Below are 21,304 nucleotides of genomic sequence, written 5' to 3'. Positions count from 1 at the left end.
TTTAAGCACTTTACACATACTAACTTACTAAGTCCTTAGAACAAAGGTGATATTTTTATCTGTATTTCAGATGAGGAAGCTGAACCTCAGAGAGGTTAAGTAACTTTCCCAAAGCCATACAGTCAGTAAATGGCAAAACCAGGAAAGGAACCATGAAATCTGGCTCCAACACCTAGTCTGTTAATAATTATGCTCTATTTCTTCTTATTAAATGATCTATTGATCATTGGTATCTTTTAGCTACTGTAAGACTATTAATGCAACAGTAATAAAAGACTCATAATGTGCAGCCAAGAGAAAACAGAGATTGGCCCTGCTTCAAATGATCTCAAGGCATCGGGTATTAGTTTCTTTGAGGCAAAAACTGTGTTTATTATTGTTATTGGCACATGGACCATGACAGGAACTCAAAGAACGATGAATCCATTCAGTCAACAAATATGCACTAAGTGTCTGTTATTTTGAAGCACTGTGTTAAGGTGCTTTCAATATAAGGATAGATAAGCCAAACAACGCCCCTACCTTTAAGGAGTTTACATTCCAGTGAAAGAAGACCAATAAGAGATAGAGAAACAATTTCACAAGCCAGTATCAGATTGTGATGAGCTCTATGAATGAAATCAGCAGGGTGCTATGTCTGAGAGGGTTGGGGATAACTTAAAAGAGAGTACTGAGAAATGGCCTCTTGGAAGAAGTAACATTTGAGAAACACCTGAAGAATAAAAATGTAGTCTTGTAACAATTGGACAAAAGGATTCCAGGCTTTAAACAAGGGCATTCCCGAGGAAAAGAAAGCAGGAACAAATGAAAGAAGGAATAAAAGATTTAGCTGAAAAAATGCAGGTGTACTCAATGTGCATGGTACAGTCTTTTTTGAAGGACCCCCTTCTAAGATTCGAGATACTTATTTTCTCAGCTCTATTTTAAACACTGTATTTCATTTATAAGTTTATTTTTGCCCTTAAAGATCCTATGCCTCAGTTTCTCTTTTTCACCTAGAAGAGTTTCTATATTTCAGCAAAGTTTATGTGTCAACCTCTCTTTTTAAACTTGGAAAAAAATGCTTGTCTTACTTACCTTCAAGGTGTTATATGGGATTGCAGAAGGTATTAGTTGTGAATATATTTGGAAAATGTAAGCATGGCTATAGAATGCATAGAAGTGAAATATATCATGAATCATAATAACTCTTCTCCCTTTTTACACTCCTCAAGACCGTTTCTCATCACTTTTCTCCTAATATCTGGGCAGATATGGTCCAGAAGAACAGATTCTTTGCAAGTTAATGCACCTCCTAAAAAGCTTAGTGATCCTGATAATTGGCAATGATGAGAATAGATGCTTTCCCAACTCCTGTTCAAAAGAAGTCTCTCAGAGACCATTGATTTCATTTCACATTGTCACTTAGAGTCTCATTAGCATGTCCCTTTATCCATCAACTTCCTTGATATGCCATGACAACAGAATAATTTACAGCAATCCTTTGTCTGACTCACAATGAATTCAAATTCACTGGAGGCATTTCATTTAGCACTCTGTCAAAACACTTCTGGAAACAGAACTGTCTTCACCTGACCCCAAATTCTTGCATATCCCATTACCTTACTAATGACATTTTATATCTGTAGATCCTTTTAATCTTTGGCAAAGTACTTTCAGATTCATTGATTTATTTGTTCAATTCAATGTAGGCTTACTATGTGCAAAGGATAGGGTTGGAGCAGAGAGAAACCACATAGAAAGTATGGTCCTGCTTAATGGGAATCTAACCAGCAAATCTGAAGCAGAAGTGCTGAGCAATGGTACTGACAATGATTCTCAAAGTGTGGTCCCCAGAAAAGGAGCATACACATCATTTTTAAGAAATGTGTTAGAAAGGGAGTATCTTGGGACCCAACACAAGGACCCTACCTGAATCAGAAACAAGAGGAAGAGTAGGAGGACGCCAGTGACTTGGGTTTTAATAAGCCCCTAAGATGACTACAATGCTCATAAAATCTAAAAAATACTGAGTTACAGAAGAATATTTTCCGAAGTAAAAACTGGAACAATATGCTTAAGTATGGGACTCCTCTCAGAAATTGGGTGACAATAGTTAAAAGACTGATGACTTTCAAATAAAGGTGATTTTGCCACCTTGGGGATGTTTGACAATGTCTGGAGACGTTTTTGATTGCCACTACTAGGGAAGGAAGTGCTACTGCATCCAAAGAGTAGAGGCCAGAGATGCTGCTCAACATCCTATAATGAAGAGCGGTCTTCAAAACTAAAGAGTTATCTAGTCAAAAATATCAAGAATGCCCTACTAAGACACCTTGAAATAGAGGTACAGCAAGGGGTTGTGGGATCAGAGAAGAAATGATTAATTTGGAAGGCAGTAATTCAGAAACCCAGGGATAAATCAGGAGGTGGTTCTTAGACTAAACCTCAAAGGAGCCGATTTCTACCTAGTAAGAGAAGGTAGTGGGACGTGAATGTGCAGAGAATGGAAGAATCAGAGGTTAGAATGGGAATTCTAGGTTGAAAAATACCCCTGAAGTAAAACCAGGTAAGTAGCAAAGTATGTAATTCTAACTCTGTTAGCCAAGCACACCTCCTCACCCCACCCCCTTCATATATGTTTCTCAGCCACTTTTCCTCCTCCTTCCACAGGGACAATATATCTTGGATTTTACCATGTTAGTTCTTGTCTTGCTTAACTAAAGATTCAGCTACACATCTATTTCAGCAACCATGAAGTGTCTGCACTATCATGGCCTTATATTTGTTACTATATTTCAAAATACTTATTTTAAAGATTTGGATCTCAAGTAGCTTTGCATTATATCATTTAATTAAAGACTACATATTGAGAAATCAAGCTAGAAAGTGCAAGTGTCTCTCCAAAGATGACAAAAAGATGACAGGGAATAGGGAAACTTTATATTGGGGGATATTGTTTAGATATAATCATTTTACCAACACTACCTGAGTTTCACCTTGTGTCTGGAGCTATAGTAGCTAGTTGGGTATAGTCAAGGAATTTGGAGTCTAGTTCAATACAGACTTAGACCATGATGCTGTAGAATGGGGAAGGGTCATCTAATCATCTAACCTGCCTGAAGGTATCCACCTGGTCAGAAATGATGTCCCATGGAAATTACAGTTGAGCTTAGGAAAGAGGTAGTTACATGATGAAGTGGTGTGTGGCTGTAGAAAGATTCTGTTTAGACCCATCTCATCTTTAGTGTTTTTCTGTCCACTTCTCTACGATGAACAGAAGGAGAATATGAGCCCAAATTTGCATAGGTTGGAAACATCCCTTCAAGACCACACTAACTACAGTCTCTGGGAAGTAAAAGGCAGAAAGGCCACCCTTGTGTATGAATTCATTGAAACATTTAATATATCTAAAATATGTGTAGAGTCAGTACACACAGATTTTAGTATACATTCTGAATGATATTCATTTGTGCAAAGGTTTGTAAAATAAAATCAAGTAAATTTATGCCTTAGCAGATAAATACTCATGGTAAATATATTTTGTTGATGACTAAGTAATATATATAACTGCTGTTGGTTGTGGTCAATTTGTATTTTTTTATTGTATTTTTTTACATATAGGAATAGCAAAATGCCCACAAGGAGAGGATACAGGGAAACTGGATTCTAGTCTAGGGCCTAGAAGAACTGTGTGGCCTTATTCAAATCCTGCTCTGGGTCCCAGTGTCCTGTTCTATAAAAAGAAGAACCTATGACTTCGCATTCTTTCAGCAATATGTAATTATTTGTGAAGTCAGATGTAACATTTTATGATACTAGAAACAGAGTTAATTCCTCTTCTTTTCTTCCCTCTTGCTCAGTTTCCATTCTCCCTTTCCTAAATAACATTTTCATCCAAGCATATGAATTTTTGGATAATGCTTTAGGAAAAAACATTGAGTGTCTGAAAATTATGCCCACTTATAACTTCTCTACATTCATTTATAAAATATTTTGATTGTAGGGATCCCTGGGTGGCTCAGCGGTTTAGTGCCTGCCTTCAGCCCAGGGCGTGATGCTGGAGTCCTGGAATCGAGTCCTGCATCAGACTCCCTGCATGGAGCCTGCTCCTCCCTCTGCCTGTGTCTCTGCCTCTCTCTCTCTCTCTTTCTCTCTCTGTCTCTCATGAATAAATAAAATCTTTAAAAAATATTTTGATTGTATATATATATATAATATAAATATATATTTCATTCATTCATTCATTCATTCATTCATTCATTCATTCATTCAGCTGTAAGTCCCTGAAGCTTGGCTATTGACAGAACTCTAAGTCTTTCACTTACATTTTTATCTATGTATATGCTACTTGTGTTAGTATACAAAGGGGCTGCCCCATAAGGGGCAGAGGTCTTCTTCCCAGCAATTCTCTCTTTTACCCATTGTTGTCCTCATACCCAAACTACTGTCTTGCACCCACAGGCCTAGGCCTGCCTCCTGCCACCTATCAACCTTCTTCTACAGGCCCAGGTGTTTCTCTCGCTGAGACTGGCATCTTATTTTGCTGGTAAATAAAGGCACAGGATGGATTTACCATGGAAGCCTCCTCCATGGGTCTCTCCAGAGACTCCCCACAGGCTCTCCAGTCCAGAGAGCTATCCCTAACAAAATATTTATTTTGAAATGGAAGTTGTTCTGTTTAAAGACAGAGGTTCACAGAACATGGTATAGTGGAAAAACAAATGGACATTATGATGCTGTACTATATACACATAGGCACATATACACACATTCACACGCATGCACATAACAGCTGTCTGCTACACAGGAACAAAAGGCAACGTAGGCATTTTCTACATGTGTAATTGTCACTATAATAGCATTCGTATTTGAAAGACAACATAAAATGTCTTTTGCCTGAGTGGTGACTCAGCTTCTATCTACCTGGATTTATTTTTATATAAGGAGCAAATGGAAATCAAGATCAAATGTTTGAGCAAACCTTATTGCTTTCAAAAAACCATTTGAACAATGGTTTAATCTTATCCTGTATTTAAAATCTTCTAAAATATTTTGTCTCCATCCTGGGCTTGTCTAGGAGACTGAACACGGAAGAAAAAAAATTCCTCAGCAAGGAGAAATAACTAATTCCTGACTTCTAAATATTGAACAATGACAAATTTTAAAACTGTTTTCCACATTTTCTTACATTTTCACCTTTATATCTTCCTGGAAATACTGTCTTTGAAGAGAATGACAGTCAGAAAAGGGATTAAAGAGCACATTTCTTTCTGACTACTGATGTTCATGTCAGCAAGAGACTATATAGAGCTGTATAAATCAGCTGTTGGTTTGAGTTATGAGAAGGAATTGGTCTTGTTTATATATCTTAGATATCAGTAAAATGGCCAAAAGAAGGCCATCAAAGTCAACATTACAGTGATAATGTACTTGCCACAGTCTCTTCCGGCCTCCATACTATCTGTTCCCCTTTCTTCTCAAACACATAGGAAAACAAACCACAAATAAAGTCTCTGAAGCCACAAAGTTTTCTACTTGTCTCTCCCCGCCCCCACCTCAGCCATTAATCCTCACCAATATTCACAACATAAGTCCTGGGAAGACATCCAAGACCTAACAGAAGAACCAAGAGGCAAGAGTTTTTATGTTTTAGATAGAAAACTACAGAATCACTTCAAACATTCAAATAGGACCATTCAAAAGAGGGCCAGGCTCAGCTAAAGAGAAATCCTCATTTAAAGCTTTTAGCTTTCACAGAACCTTGAATTGGGTGAAGATAAAGAGAAAACAAAAGATAAAAGAGAAAGCAAGCATATTTCCTTGATACCCTGGCCCTACTCCTCCAGGTTAGTTTATCAGGGTAGAAATTATGACTGGAAACTAAAAGCCATTGAATGTACAGTAATAAATAATGAAAAATTGTCCAGAGCAGTGTGCCTCCAAATTTAGATTTACCGGTACCGCTTTCTTATTTGGTTTTCTTTACATATCATCTATATTATTACCATTTTTAAAAACTGTCTCATACTTTTTATTGGATTGATTTAAATGAATATATTTAAAGAAAGATACTTCATATCTTCATACACCTCATTACTTCATACACCTCATTACTTTAAGCCAGCATAATTCTGGTATAAATTAAAGGCAACTCTAAAATCAAAGACAATGAAAGGAAAATTATGTTAAGAGAGTCTATGTGTGTGCAGAGGGCTCTGAGCCTCAGGCCCTGGTCTTTAAAGAAGGATCAGTCATCCCTTTCATCAGACAGGTATTGGTCAATGCCTAACCACTGAAGGAGGATGACTTGTAGTATTTTATGATTTCTGTGGTGTAAATACTCATGCCATGGATAATTTCAAGGTCTTAAGGTGACGTTATTGAACATACTGAGAGAAGAGGCAAAACATCAGCTCTGGTAACTTCAGCTTCAACACAACACAGCCCTGAAGTAATCAGAAGCACCAAAAAGAGAACTGAAACAGCAACATGTTCCTTATTACTTGTTTCCATGTAATTTAATTCCATTGTAGTATTATGTCCAAAACTATATTACCCTATCACTGTGCTATATGTCCCCCACTTTGGAAAACATAAGTCTTAGGTGATCTCCCAGGCTCTACCTCTCATTTTTTTCCCTTTAATTGGCACTTTAGTAGTAAGGTCTTGCTTTGGAAAAGGTAATTGTTTATTTCAAAGCCTGATTTCACAGATAAGGTTGTACAGGGTACTTTTTCCACCTTCTCTGATACACTAAATTTAATCTATCTGTAGAAAGTACATAATTAATATAAACATGAATGTCATAGGATTAAGCATCCATTTCAGCTTTGTGAAATACAAAATAACCATGACCTAAAAGAGAAAATATCCTAACATCTTTAATCTTAACTTTTCTACGGGAAGGAAATGGGGTTTTGTTCTCTGAATTTATCATAAATTTTCAAAATGTTGGCATGAGACAAAAAAATATGTACATATTTTATTCTCATTCAAATCCCCCACTTATATTGTGCATCCTCTTTAAGCTTCTTTGTACCCTTCCTGCTACTTTTCCTATTGTTCTCAGATGGAAAGTAAATTTTAGGAGAGCTTTGTTTATTTAGATGAATCCTAATGGCATTTTCAGGCAGCAGAGATACAGGCACCAAATGACACAGCTGAGAATAATGAAGCTCTTACATTAAATCAAAAGGCTCATGATTTCATCTCAACAATGCAGATTCAGCAACTAAGACCTTGGAAGCATCTACACAGAATTCAAATGTGTAAAAGCAGAAATGGAAAATGTCCTGAATCTCTTCAGAATGCCACATCGAATCAAATAAGAAGAAAGTTACTAGACTTTTAAGGATCTGATGTTCTTTTAATGGATAAAGATTCAATGGCATCCAGAAATGAGATGTGAACATTCAGAATATAGTAGGGTGAAACTTTGTCCTGTCACTTCCATTTTATGAATTTATGTAGAGATTAAATTATTATAACCTGCTTCGGTTCCCAACCAGTTCCTCAGGAATAGAGGAGAATTTAAGGGTGATTTCAGGGAGCATTTACATCAACAGAGAAAAGGCATAATTTGTCAGGAGAGACTCTTATACTTCCTTATTCTCCATAATGTTCAACTGAGCTGACATTTTAGCAAATTGAAAGGTTTAACTGTTTAAAAGGAGAGGTTCTGGATTTCAAAAAATAGGAAAAGGGGTTGTGAATAATGCCTCACTTCCTAAATTATCATCTCCCTGCTATACAGATGCTTTCTTCTTTGCCAATAACCTGGTTCCAAGAAGGAATCCATGAGACCCATGGATCACATCTCCACAATATTCCCCTGCAAAGACTATCTATCCTCACATCAGCATGATTTCCAAGTGCCTAAAGATCATATTCAAGGCCACAGTGTTCCGGTCTCTGCCTTTGCCTCCAGCAACATCATTTGCCATTCTTCCCTTGAACTTCATCCTGTAACAGAGCTTTTATTTCTTCTCCTGCTTCAGTACACTTTTATTTCTTCTCCTTCTCCTTCTTGTCTGCAGGGCTCTTTTCTTCCTCCTCCCTTTCTCCTCCAATTAATAATTTAAAAAAGTAGTAGTTTATATCTATACTATTCTTACTATACTCCAGGTACTACTGTTCTAATTATTTCATTTAATTGTCAGTCAATGCTGACAGAAATGGACTATTATGATCACCATTTTAAAGAGATTAAATAACTTTCCCGTGGGTCATGCAGTTAGTATGTTTTAGATTCTAGGATTCAAAACTACTGCTTCCCATTAGGCAATATTCTCTGTATTTTCCCTTGTTGAGGGCAACTGTTTGCTTCAGACTCAGAGTCACCAAATCCAGCAAGATTTCTACTTTTCCATTCTCCACCTTGGGGTATATGTTTTTCCTCTTGGCTCATGTATATCTTTCCATACTTCATCTGCCACATTGTATTATAATTAATCATTCATATATATCTCTACACTTCTAGATTATCAGTGACCATGGCTCATTTATTTTTATATTCCGGTGCTTGCCATCCAATTAATGTAAGTTGAATGCAAATGTAAATAAATATTTCACATTACAGCAAAATATCAGAGGCTTATTAAGGCACTTCAGAATATGATGTTTACATGTAATTTTCTGTTCCACTATCTTCTATACACACACCCCTCGTATTTTATACACTCACAACTTAAATAAATATTTGCAAAGTGAATAAAAAGGTCCATGATGAAATTTTAGTGGAAACTAATATCTTTGTAGTAAATATTAAGATTGTTCTAAAATAAAGAAATAGAGTATCAAATTAAATCAAGACAGATGAGAGCCTCTGGGTTAGATGTATCTCACATACAAATTAAATATTTGGAGGACCTATTAACTGGCCTATGCAAATGGGCAGCATTCAACAGCTCTGAGTCAAATATTAAATACATAAGCTTGCAGGAAATGCTGATTTGATAACTCTAGTTTGGGGAAAAATAATTTCTAATTTTTTCCTACCTTACTAAGCATAAATGGGGCACCAGATCAATGGTGGAAAAAACTGATAACTTCTAACTTAGTGTAAATATTTGGAAGCTTGTGTGTAGTCAAACAATCCAGTGTGTATATTCGCCTCCAAAAATTAAACAGAACTATTCTAATACACAAAATAGTATAATATTAAAGTTTTAAAGGAAAACTTCACACCAAGTATAAGTCAGTATAAAAATACTTATGAAATACCTCCTACAACACTTTCACTCCCATTATATACATATTTTTTTTTGTATTTTTTTATTGGAGTTCAATTTGCCAACATATAGCATGAAACCCAGTGCTCATCCCGTCAAGTGCCCCCCTCGGTGCCTGTCACCCAGTCACCCCAACCCCTCACCCACCTTCCCTTCCACTACCCCTTGTTTGTTTCCCAGAGTTAGGAGTCTCTCATGTTCTGTCGCCATCACTGATATTTCCCACTCATATTCTTTTCTTTCCCCTTTATTCCCTTTCACTATTTTTTCTATTCTCCAAATGAATGAGACCATATGTTTGTCCTCCAATTGACTGACTTCATTCAGCATAATACCCTCCAGTTCCATCCACGTCGAAGCAAATGGTGGGTATTTGTCATTTCTAATGGCTGAGTAATATTCCATTGTTTACATAGACCACAGCTTCTTTATCCATTCATTTGTCAATGGACACCGAGGATCCTCCCACAGTTTGGCTATTGTGGACATTGCTGCTATAAACATTGGGGTGCGGGTGTCCTGCCCTCTCACTGCATCTGTATCTTTGGGGTAAATCCCCAGCAGTGCAATTGCTGGCCATAGGGTAGCTCTATTTGTAACTCTTTGAGGAACCTCCACACAGTTTTCCATGGTGGCTGCACCAGTTCACATTCCCACCAACAGTGAAAGAAGGTTCCCCTTTCTCTGCATCCTCTCCAACATTTGTTGTTTCCTGCCTTGTTAATTTTCCCCATTCTCACTGGTGTGAGGTGGTATCTCATTGTGGTTTTGATTTGTATTTCCCTGATGCGGTGAATTTTTTCATGTGCTTGTTGGCTGTGTCTATGTCTTTCTCTGTGAAATTTCTGTTCATGTCTTTTGCCCATTTCATGATTGGATTGTTTGTTTCTTTGCTGTTGAGTTTAAGAAGTTCTTTATAGATTTTGGATACTAGCCCTTTATCTGCTATGTCATTTGCAAATATCTTCTCCCATTCTAGGTTGTCTTTTAGTTTTGTTGACTGTATCCTTTGCTGTGCAAAAGGTTCTTATCTTGATCAAGTCCCAATAATTCATTTTGTGTTTGTTTCCTTGCCTTCATAGATGTATCTTGCTTTGTAGAATATTAGTTGGCCATAGAGTTGAGGGCCCATTTCTAGGTTCTCTATTCTGTTCCATTGATCTATGTGTCTGTTTTTGTGCCAGTACCATACTGTCTTGATGATCACAGCTTTGTAATACAACCTGAAATCTGGCATTGTGATGCCCCCAGCTCTGGTTTTCTTTTTCAATATTCCCCTGGTTATTTGGGGTCTTTTCTGATTCCACACAAATCTTAAGATGATTTGTTCCAACTCTGAAAAAAGTCCATGGTATTTTGATAGGGATTGCATTAAACGTGTAAATTGCCCTGGGTAACATCGACATTTTCACAATATTAATTCTGCCAATCCATGAGCATGGAATATTTTTCCATCTCTTTGTGTCTTCCTAAATTTCTTTCAGAAGTGTTCGGTAGTTTTTAGGGTAGAGATCCTTTACCTCTTTGGTTAGGTTTATTCCTAGGTATCTTATGCTTTTGAGTGCAATTGTAAATGGGATTGACTCCTTAATTTCTCTTTCTTCAGTTTCATTGTTAGTCTATAGAAATGCCACTGATTTCTGGGCATTGATTTTGTATCCTGCCATGCTACCAAATTGCTGTATGAGTTCTAGCAATCTTGGGGTGGAGGCTTTTGGGTTTTCTACGTAGAGTATCATGTCATCGGCGAAGAGGGAGAGTTTGACTTCTTCTTTGCCAATTTGAATGTCTTTTATTTCTTTTTTGTTGCCTGATTGCTGAGGCTAGGACTTCTAGTACTATGTTGAATAGCAATGGTGAGAATGGACATCCCTGTCGTGTTCCCGATCTTAGGGGAAAGGCTCCCAGTGCTTCCCCATTGAGAATGATATTTGCTGTGGGCTTTTCGTAGATGGCTTTTAAGATGCTGAGGAATGTTCCTTCTATCCCTACATTCTGAGGAGTTTTGATCAGGAATGGATGCTGTATTTTGTCAAATGCTTTCTCTGCATCTATTGAGAGGATCATATGGTTCTTGTTTTTTCTCTTGTTGATATGATCTATTACATTTATTGCTTTACAAGTGTTGAACCAGCCTTGCATCCCGGGGATAAATCCCACTTGGTCATGGTGAATAATCTTAAAGTACTGTTGGATCCTATTGGCTAGTATCTTGTTGAGAATTTTTACATCTGTGTTCATCAGGGATATTGGTCTATAATTCTCCTTTTTGGTGGGGTCTTTGTCTGGTTTTGGAATTAAGGTGATGCTGGCTCATAGAATGAGTTTGGAAGTATTTCATCCCTTTCTATCTTTCAGAACATCTTCTGTAGAACAGGTATTGTTTCTTCTTTAAATGTTTGATAGAATTCCCCTGGGAAGCCATCTGGCCCTGGACTTTTGTGTCTTGGGAGGTTTATGATGACTGCTTCAATTTCCTCGCTGGTTATTGGCCTGTTCAGGTTTTCTATTTCTTCCTGTTCCACTTTTGGTAGTTTGTGGCTTTCCAGAAATGCATCCCTTTCTTCTAGATTGCCTAATTTATTGGCGTATAGCTCCTTATAATATGTCTTTAAAATCATTTGTATTTCCTTGGTATTGGTGGTGATCTCTCCATTTTCATTCGTGATTTTATTAATTAGCCATTTATTTATTTATTTATTTATTTATTTATTTTTAAGATTTTATTTATTCATGAGAGACACACAAAGAGAGAGGCAAAGACACAGGCAGAGGGAGAAGCAGGCTCCATGCAGGGAGCCTGATGCGGGACTCAATCCTGGGACTCTAGGATCATGCCCTGGGCCAAAGGCAGGCGCTAAACTGCTGAGCCACCCAGGGATCCCATTTCTTTTGTTTTTAATAAGGCTGGCTGATGGTTTATCTATCTTATTAATTCTTTCAAAGAACCAACTCCTGGTTTTGTTTATCTGTTCTACAGTTCTTCTGGTCTCTATTTCATTGAGTTCTGCTCAAATCTTTATTAACTCTCTTCTGCTTGGTGTAGATTTTATTTGATGTTCTTTCTCCAGTTCCTTTTGGTGCAAGGTTAGCTTGTGTTTTTGAGTTTTTTTCCAATTTTTTGAGGGATGCTTGTATTGTGATGTATTTCCCTCTCAGGACTGCTTTTGCTGTATCCCAGAGATTTTGAATGGTTGTATCTCCATTCTCATTAGTTTCCATGAATCTTTTTAATTCTTCTCTAATTTCCTGGTTGACCCTTTCGTCTTTTAGCAGGATGCTATTTAATCTCCATGTGTTTGAATTTCTTCTTGTGATTGAGTTCAAGTTTCAAAGCATTATGGTCTGAAAATATGCAGGGGACAATCACAATCCTTTGGTTTCGGTTAAGACCTGATTTGTGACCCAGTATTTGGTCTACTCTGGAGAAAGTTCCATGTGCACTTGAGAAGAATGTGTATTCAGTTGTGTTTGGATGTAAAGTTCTGTAAATATCTGTGAAATCTATCTGGTCCAGTGTATCATTTAAAGCTCTTGTTTCTTTGGAGATTTTGTGCTTAGAATGTCTGTCATTTGCAGAAAGTGTCGTGTTGAAGTCTCCCAGTATTAGTGTATTATCTAAGTATGTCTTTACTTTGGTTATTAATTGATTGATATACTTGGCAGCCCCCACATTAGGGGCATAAATATTCATGATTGTTAGGTCTTCTTGTTGGATAGATCCTTTAAGTATGATATAGTGTCACTCTTCATCTCTTACTACAGTCTTTGGGATAAACTTTAATTTATCTGATATGAGGATTGCTACCCCTGCTTTCTTTTGAGGACCATTTGATTGATAAATAGTTCTCCAACCTTCCATTTTCAGGCTCAGGTGTCCTTAGGTCTAAAATGAGTCTCTCATAGACAGCTAATAGATGGATCTTGCTTTTTTAACCAGTCTGAAACCCTGCATCTTTTGATGGGATCATTAAGCCCATTCATGTTCAGAGTTACTATTGAAAGATATGAATTTAGTGTCATCAAATACCTACTCAGTCCTTGTTTTTGTAGATTATTTCTTTAGGCATCCTCTTTCTTTTACAGAGTCCCCCTTAATATTTCTTGCAGAGCTGGTTTGGTGGTCACATATTCTTTCAGTTTCTGCCTATCTTGGAAGCTCTTTCTCTCTCCTTCTATTCTGAATGAGAGCCTTGCTGGATAAAGTATTCTTGGCTGCATGTTCTTCTCATTTAGGACCCTGAATATATCCTGCCAGCCCTTTTCTGGCCTGCCAGGTCTCCGTAGAGAGGTCTGCTGTTAATCTAATATTTCTCCCCATATAAGTTAGGCATCTCTTGTCTCTTACTGCTTTAAGGATTTTTTCTTTATCTTTGGAATCTGCAAGTTTCACTATTAAATGTCAAGGTGTTGGGACAGTCCAGGTGGTTCAGCAGTTTAGCGCTGCCTCCACCTCAGGGTGTGATCCTGGAGACCTGGGATTGAGTCCCACATCAGGCTCCCTACATGGAGACTGCTTCTCCCTCTGCCTGTATCTCTGCCTCTCTCTCTCTCTCTCTCTGTGTGTCTCTCATGAATAAATAAGTAAAATCTTTAAAAAAAAATAAATGTTGAGGTGTTGAATGCTTTTTATTGATTTTTTTTTGGGGGTGGGGGAATCTCCATCTCCTGGATCTGAATGTCTGTATCCCTCCCCAAATTAGGGAAATTATGATTTGTTTAAATATGCTTTCTGGTCCTCTGTCCCTTTCAGTGTCCTTTGGAACCCCAATTAAATGTAGATTTTTCCTTCCGAGGCTGTCATTTATTTCTCTTAACCTTTCCTCCTGGTCTTTTAATTGTTTTTCTCTTTTTTTCCTCAGCTTCCTTCCTTGCCATCAATTTGTCTTCTATGTCACTCCCTCTTTCTTCTACCTCATTAGCTCTCATTGTTAGGACCTCCAGTTTGGATTGCATCTCATTTAATTGATTTTTTATTTCAGCCTGATTGGATCTAAATTCTGCAGTCATGAAGTCTCTTGAATCCTTTATGCTTTTTTCCAGAGCCACCAGTAGCTTTATAATTGTGCTTCTGAATTGGCTTTCTGACATCGAATTGTAATCCAAATTATGTAACTCTGTGGCAGAGAGTACTGTTTCTGATTCTTTCTTTTGTGGTGAGTTCTTCTTTCTAGTCATTTTGCTCAGTGCAGAGTGGCTAAAAACAAGTTGTACTTGCTAGAAGCGCATGCTCTTCTCTCTGTAGCATTCCAGCTGTTCTCTCTTTAAATCTCAGGTAGAATTAGTAGGTTTTCAGGATGATTTGAAAGTTATCTAGGTGAGTTGGTGGGGAAAGGTGACCCCTTGGGGACCCTACTCCTCTGCCATCTTGCCCCACCAACCCCATTTTATTTTTTCTGCTTCTTTTGAATGGCTAATAACATGCACACAGTATACATCAAAAGTTACAAATGTGCATCCAGTGAGAGTAAGAATCTTTCCCTCTTTTTTATTTTCGTGTATCCTTCCCAATATACAAACACTATTATCATTTTTGTATGAATTCTTCTAAATACAATCTAAGCCTACACCAGTGCACAATGGTGATATAATCAAGCTATAGCAGAAGATTGAATTCTGTATCTTATTATTCAACACTTAAAATAGTTCTAAGTGTCGCAAACAATGTTTGAGTGACTATTCTCATACATATGCCTTTCTGTAGTACCTATTAAATTTTAGAGTGCTTGAAGAAAAAATACTTAGAATTTGTTAAATCAAAACATAAGTACTTTTTAAACTTTGGTACCTATTACTGAATTTATTATCAAGCTGACCTCCTGCAGAAGCTTTACAATTGAAACTGTTGTAACAATGAAAAAGAATGTTTCTTTTTCTATGCCCCTTATGGATGAATGGAAAATGGTATCTCAATATAGTTTTATATACATTTCTATAAGTAGAGCTTAGCATGTTTTTAAGTATTTAAAAGCCATATTTCATTTTTCTCTAAATTGTTTTTATCTTATGCCTATTTTTCCCCCATTGGTTTATTTTCTGATACATACAAAGATCTTTAGGTAGTAAAAATGAAAATTAGTTATATTTATGCTATTTGTTGGAAATATCTTTTTCTTAGTTTGTATTCTTTTTTTTTTAGCACTGCTAATAGGGCTTCTTTGTGTTTTTCCAGGCAAAATGTTTATATAGTTGAATGGATCAATTCTTTGGTATGGTTTTTATGACTTAAGCCATTCCAAGAAAAGTCTACCTCACTCCAAAACAGTAGCACTTCCATGGTTTCATCAAGTATTTTTATGGTTTCATTTTTATCTTTTTTATATTTCATCCAACTTTCTCTGTGGTGTTTATCAACTGATTTATCCTTTCTTCCTTAATATTCACTCCATTTTTTATATATAAAAGATTCCCTCTTTGTTTGGTTCTATATATGGACTCTGTTCTGTTTCAATAATGCATTTGACATTACATCAGTTAGATAATATCTCTAGTGTGATTTGGAGAGTTGATTTTCACCTATGTCTAGTCGTCATTTTTAGAACTTTTCTGTTACCTCATGACTTTTTTTCCATGTGATCTTTAGAATCTGATTCTCTAATTCCAGAGAGAAAAATAGCTTTTTGGTATTTTTATTGGAATTGCATTAAACGTATAGACCAATTTAGGGCAAACTGAAATCTTCCTTGCACGGAGTCTACCTATCTGGAATCAGTATGCCTTTCCCTCTATTCATGTTTCCTTTTAGGTATCAATAACATTTACAGTTTCTTCAGTAAATATGCCTTCAATATATGTATATTTTTTAGTTTAGCCATAGTATTTTATCTTTGTTTCTAACAGAAATGGAATCTCTTCTGCCACTTTAAAGTACAGTTGTTTGGACACAGTTTTTTAATATTAATTTTGTTCTCATTTTACTGCATTCTCTCACTTGGTATAAGTTCCCAGCTGATTTTCTTACGCTTCTCAAGGCATACTGTAGTCCTTGCAAATAATAATACTGTGTCCTCTTCTTTCCAATCTTTAATGACATATTTATATTTCTAATAGACACCATACTTGTTTTTGATCATAAGTTCATTGGAAAATTACAATATTTTCCAATTAGGACAAATATAGACTTTGGAGGAAGATACATTTGCATATACTAATTCTATACTTTGAATTGCATGTTCAAAGCATTGATTTTCATTCCAACTGTTTACAATGTAAATGTTTTAAGATTTTCTCTGAGCACTTGTTTATTTGAATCTCATATATTCCATTATTTTCTTTATCACTTTTTTTATATATCCTGAAATTTTTACTTCGATTTTTTTGCTAAACCAACATTCAGGTAACATCCTCACCTGATCTCTTTTTCTGTTCATTCATTTCCATCTATCACATCTTTGCCAGCTATATTTTTTTCCTTCTCTATTTCCTTTGCTTTCTCTCATTTACTTTAGTAGTCAGTCAGGCATGGTTTATAATTTTGATCTTAATTTTTGGTTTTGTTGCATTGGGATTAGATATAGTTGTCTGTAATATTTCTATATTTTGTTATTTATTATTTTAGTAAATATTTAATTGGCACAGGGAAATTATGTTCATTCTCTTTCAGGGTACATTACATCTACTGCATCTACTTCAATTTGCCCTTTAGCCTTCTGTGGTACCTTTCATATACTTGATCTTTCCTGGCCTGAGAGGAGTAAATGACTTCCCTATGACCGATGTGTTTAGCCTTATTTTATTTACTCTACTTTTTGTTTATGAATTGTATTAATTGTAATATTGTTTCCCTGGTGTATTTTTGTGGTGCCTAACAAAGTACCACAAATGTGGTCATTTAGAACAAAATAAGTATATTGCCTTTCAGTTTGGGAGTTTAGAAGTCCAAAATCAAGGTGTCAACAATGCCACACTTTCTCTGAAGACTCTAGGAGAGGGTTCATCCTTGCCTAGTTCCAAATTCTGGTGGTTGCTGGCAAATTTTTGTGTTCCTTGGTTTGTGGCCGCATCACCCAATCTCTGCCCTCCATCTTCACATATTCATCTACTCTCTATTCTTTCTTCCAGGGACACCAATCATTGGATTAGAGCACACCCTAATTGATTATGACGTCATCCTAACTTGATTACACCAAAAACACCTTACTTCCAGTGAGTAAAGTCACATTCACAGGTACAGGGGTCAGGACTTAACATATCTTCCTGGAGGACATGATTCAACCCACAATACCTTTATTCACATTCAATGCATTTTGCCCTTACTTATATTTGTCTATAATAAGAGCATAAGTCTTGTTTTCTTTTATGTGTGAGATCAGTATGCTGTTACAGTCCTTTTATTTTTAATCTTTCTCCTTTGGATTTATCACATACATACAGTACCACTTTACTTTGTGCTTTCTAATACAGTCTGAGATACTTTTCTTTCAATAAGTGTATCCCATTTATATTAAAATATATTATTTATATTCATTCCAGTATCATATTTTAAGTTTTCTCTTTTATTGCTTTATTTTTTCTGTATTCTGTATATTTCTTTACTTTGTTGTGCATGACTTGGGTAGCTTACTATGCTCTGGAAACTTTCTTTTCTCTTTTGGGTCATTTTAATGTTTTATTTTATGTCTAAAACATTTTTTGTACACTTGATCTTCTATTTTGTAGACACTAGGAACAATAATGGACTGGTATCTCCAATTCCTTTTCTCCAATACCAGTTTAGTAGGTATTGCTATAGTCATTAGTTGTCCTAATGCTTACTCTATACCTTAAACTATACTCAAACACCAACTGTTCTAATTATTAGCTATAAATGATTTCTTTAAGACAGGGAATACTTCAAACCCATCAGAGAAATGGACAGCTTGAGTCTGTTACAAAGTATGTTTTAAATCACAGGTCAGTAATTGTATATGAGAGTATACACTGCTACACACAAATTAAATGATCAGAGCACAGTTTTCCAATGTTTACAACAGAATAAGCTTCCCTGTAAAAGCAGCACTGTTATTCATTTTAACTTTAGTCTTTCTCTCCTTCTTCTTCACCTTCTCTTTCAGCAGAATCCACATGAACCTCCTCATAAGCCTTCTCAAGAGAAGCCATATTCTCACAGCCTCAGAAAACTCTCCTCCCTCCATACTCTCACCCACATACTATTAAACAAAGGCACACTTGGTATATATCAGGTCAAACTTGTGTTCCAGGTGAGCCCAGGCATCAGTGAAAGCTGTTCATGGTAGGCTTTCTCAGCAGAGATGACAGGAGCATATGTAGTCAGAGGGAAGTGGATGGGAGGATAGGGCACCAGGTTGTTCTATAGTTGTCAGATCTATAATTCTATAATTGTCAGATCAGCATTCAGAACTCCATCAGAAGCAGTTATGGAGAATACAATCTATCAACCTATTCAGGTTAATGTAGGCTATGTGTTTAATATCGAAGTTTCTACAACAGATGTCATAGATAGCCTTGTTGTCTACCATGGAGACACAATTAGAGTGTTCTAAGGTGGTATGGGTATTGAGGATGAAGTTGTAGGGGTCAACTACAGCTGTAGAAACCAGAGGGTAATGGGTAAATGGGAGAACTCCAGCTTGGACTTCTTACTATAATAGACAGAGAGATGTTCCCTCAGCAGGGAGGTGAATCTGGAACCAGCTGTCCCTACAAAGCTATGGAAAACCAAGAAACCCTGAAGAACTATGCACTGGTCAGCCAGTTCCTGAATTTGGTCCAAGACAAGGCCAATGACCTCCTTGCCAATGGTGTAGTGCCCCTGAGTGTAGTTACTGGCAGTATCTCCCTTGCCTATGATAAGCTGCTAAGGGTAGAAGAGCTGACAGGAAGTGCCAGTGTGAACTTCATCAGTGACTGTGGTTCCAGGTCTATAAACACTGCCCTGCACACATGCTTGCCAGCACCTATCTTATCGAAGAAGGTGTTCAAAGAGTTATCTTCCCCAACAGTCTTGTCTTCTGACATCTGACCATCGGGCTGGATGCTGTGTTCTAGGAAATAGAGCTCCCAGCAGGCATTGTTAATGTGAACACCAGACTGGCCAACATGTATGGAGATTCATTCACTCATGGTGCTGCTTTTTGGTTGTCAAGCAGATGGCAGAGAGGAAGAGGAGAATTTGTTGCTTCTTACAGTGAGACTCAGGTGGTCGATGGAAGAGAACCTGCTAAATGATATTTTTAAACTTCTGATTATAATACATGAAATAATTTATATTCTTAGACAACTGTTTGATTCCCCTCCCAACTTTAACCAGTTATATTATTTCTTTGTTGTCATTCTATTCACATTATGTACTGAAATTGTGATTCCAAGAGTTGTTCTTTCCTTAGTTTAAAGTTAATTGAATTTTACGTTCACCTCTGTTTTGTTGTTGTTGTTTGCCATTGTGGATTTATAAGAAATAAATTCCCATAGTACTTGCATAATCAAAAATACCTGCTCTTGCCCCTCTGCCTTTTTTAAGGTAGGCTCCACACCCAGCATAGTGCTCAACATGGGGCTTGAACTCATTAGCCTGAGATCAAGACCTAAACTGAGATTAAGAGTCAGACATTTAACTGACTGAGCCACCCAGGTGTCCCTTACTCTTCTCTTTCTACTTCAACAACCTGTCTAGATAAAACATTTTGCTAACATTTTATTTTCTGGATGATTGTACGTTTATCCCAGCACTGTTTTCTAATGACATATATACTGTTGGGAATTTTTAAGGATAGCCTGGTATTTCCCCTTGTAAGTTATCTGACCTCTGGCTGGAATGCTCAAAGAATTATATACTTACTTTTAAAACATAATTTTACTAGGTTGTGTTTTGATTTTCAACCTACCTTACTGATTTTTCTTTAGTCCTGATATGCTTTCACATTTTAATTTCTAGAATGTATTCTTAAATGGTATTTTAGAATGTTTTCAGTTTCCATGTTGGTGGTTGGTGGGAGGTTATTTTATTCAAGGATGCTGAACGTAAATTGATATTCCTTTACTTGTTTTCAGTAACTCTATTAAATCCATTATCAGTTTCTAGTCTATGTGTTTACTTTATTCAATCTGTCTTCTCTTCTATATTTTTATTGTGTTTTAAATAGTCCCCAAGGTTTTGTTCGCTTGATGTTGTTTTGCTTTCAGATAGTGTCTTCATTTATGTGATAATTTTATTGTTCACTTATTTCCTGAGCTCTGTCAACTTAGTTCCCCCTATTTCTGTTGAAGATAATTATAATTTCTTACTAGATATCATATCTATGCATCATTTTTTTTAAGTTTAGGATTTTCTTTAAATTATTTATGTCCATGGCAATAAGTTTGCTTGCAATATTTACCTACCCCATAGCAACATTTTTCTGAAGTATGTTCCCTCTTTGCCTTTGGTTTTCTGAATCCATTTCTCCTTTTCTCTCCACCAACTACCTCCCCCCTCCTCGCCCCCCCAACCTCTGTCCTTTACCTTTACATAAATATGCTGGTTCCTTTTGCAATATTATTTACTTTTAATTAGATGAGCCTTTGTAGCAGACTGTGCATTTTGATCTTTTGTTACAAACTACTGCTGCTCAGGCCCCTTGGTCTGCACAAGCTTTGGGAATTTGATATCTTCTTAATTTTTGCAGCATTCTGCTGCTAGAGTGATTTTCTTCAAGAGGTACCTGGGTGGCTCAACTGGTTAAGCATCTGCCTTTTGTTCAGGTCATGATCCCAGGGTCCTGAGATTGAGCCCCACTTTATCAGTAGAGCTCCCTGATCAGTGGGGAGTTTGCTTCTCTCTCTCTTGACCCTACCCCTCGTTCTGCTCTCTCTCTCTCAAATAAATTAATGATTTTTTTTAAAGAGTGGTTTTCTTCAGTGCTTTTTGGCATCTCACCAGATCCTTTCTTCCCATGGCACTTCTTTCTAATCACCTATGATTTTGTGATTTGAAATGTTCAGGTATCTGTTAGTTTGTTCTTTTTTAGTCTCTTTTGTTTTCAGAGTCGTTTCAGATAAAAAAAAAAAAAAAACAGAGGGGGATCCCTGGGTGGCGCAGCGGTTTAGCACCTGCCTTTGGCCCAGGGCACGATCCTGGAGACCCGGGATCGAAT

The 21,304-nt window shown here is 36.7% G+C and overlaps 1 protein-coding gene across 1 annotated transcript in view; it reads right to left on the bottom strand.

The window, feature by feature from the left end:
• LOC121495142 (nucleophosmin-like) overlaps window positions 1–18,311 on the bottom strand; it is a 72,332-nt gene extending 54,021 nt beyond the window's left edge. Inside the window, exon 1 of the mRNA XM_041762419.1 lies at window positions 18,254–18,311. Within this exon, the coding sequence (XP_041618353.1) occupies window positions 18,254–18,311 (58 nt within the window). The remainder of the gene's footprint in view (window positions 1–18,253) is intronic.
• Between the last annotated feature and the right edge of the window lie 2,993 nt (window positions 18,312–21,304).

Source organism: Vulpes lagopus, chromosome 7, assembly GCF_018345385.1.
Source record: "Vulpes lagopus strain Blue_001 chromosome 7, ASM1834538v1, whole genome shotgun sequence".
Taxonomy (NCBI): domain Eukaryota; kingdom Metazoa; phylum Chordata; class Mammalia; order Carnivora; family Canidae; genus Vulpes; species Vulpes lagopus.
The sequence above is the reverse complement of the archived record's forward strand: the minus strand, read 5'-3'. Positions and strand labels throughout refer to the sequence as shown.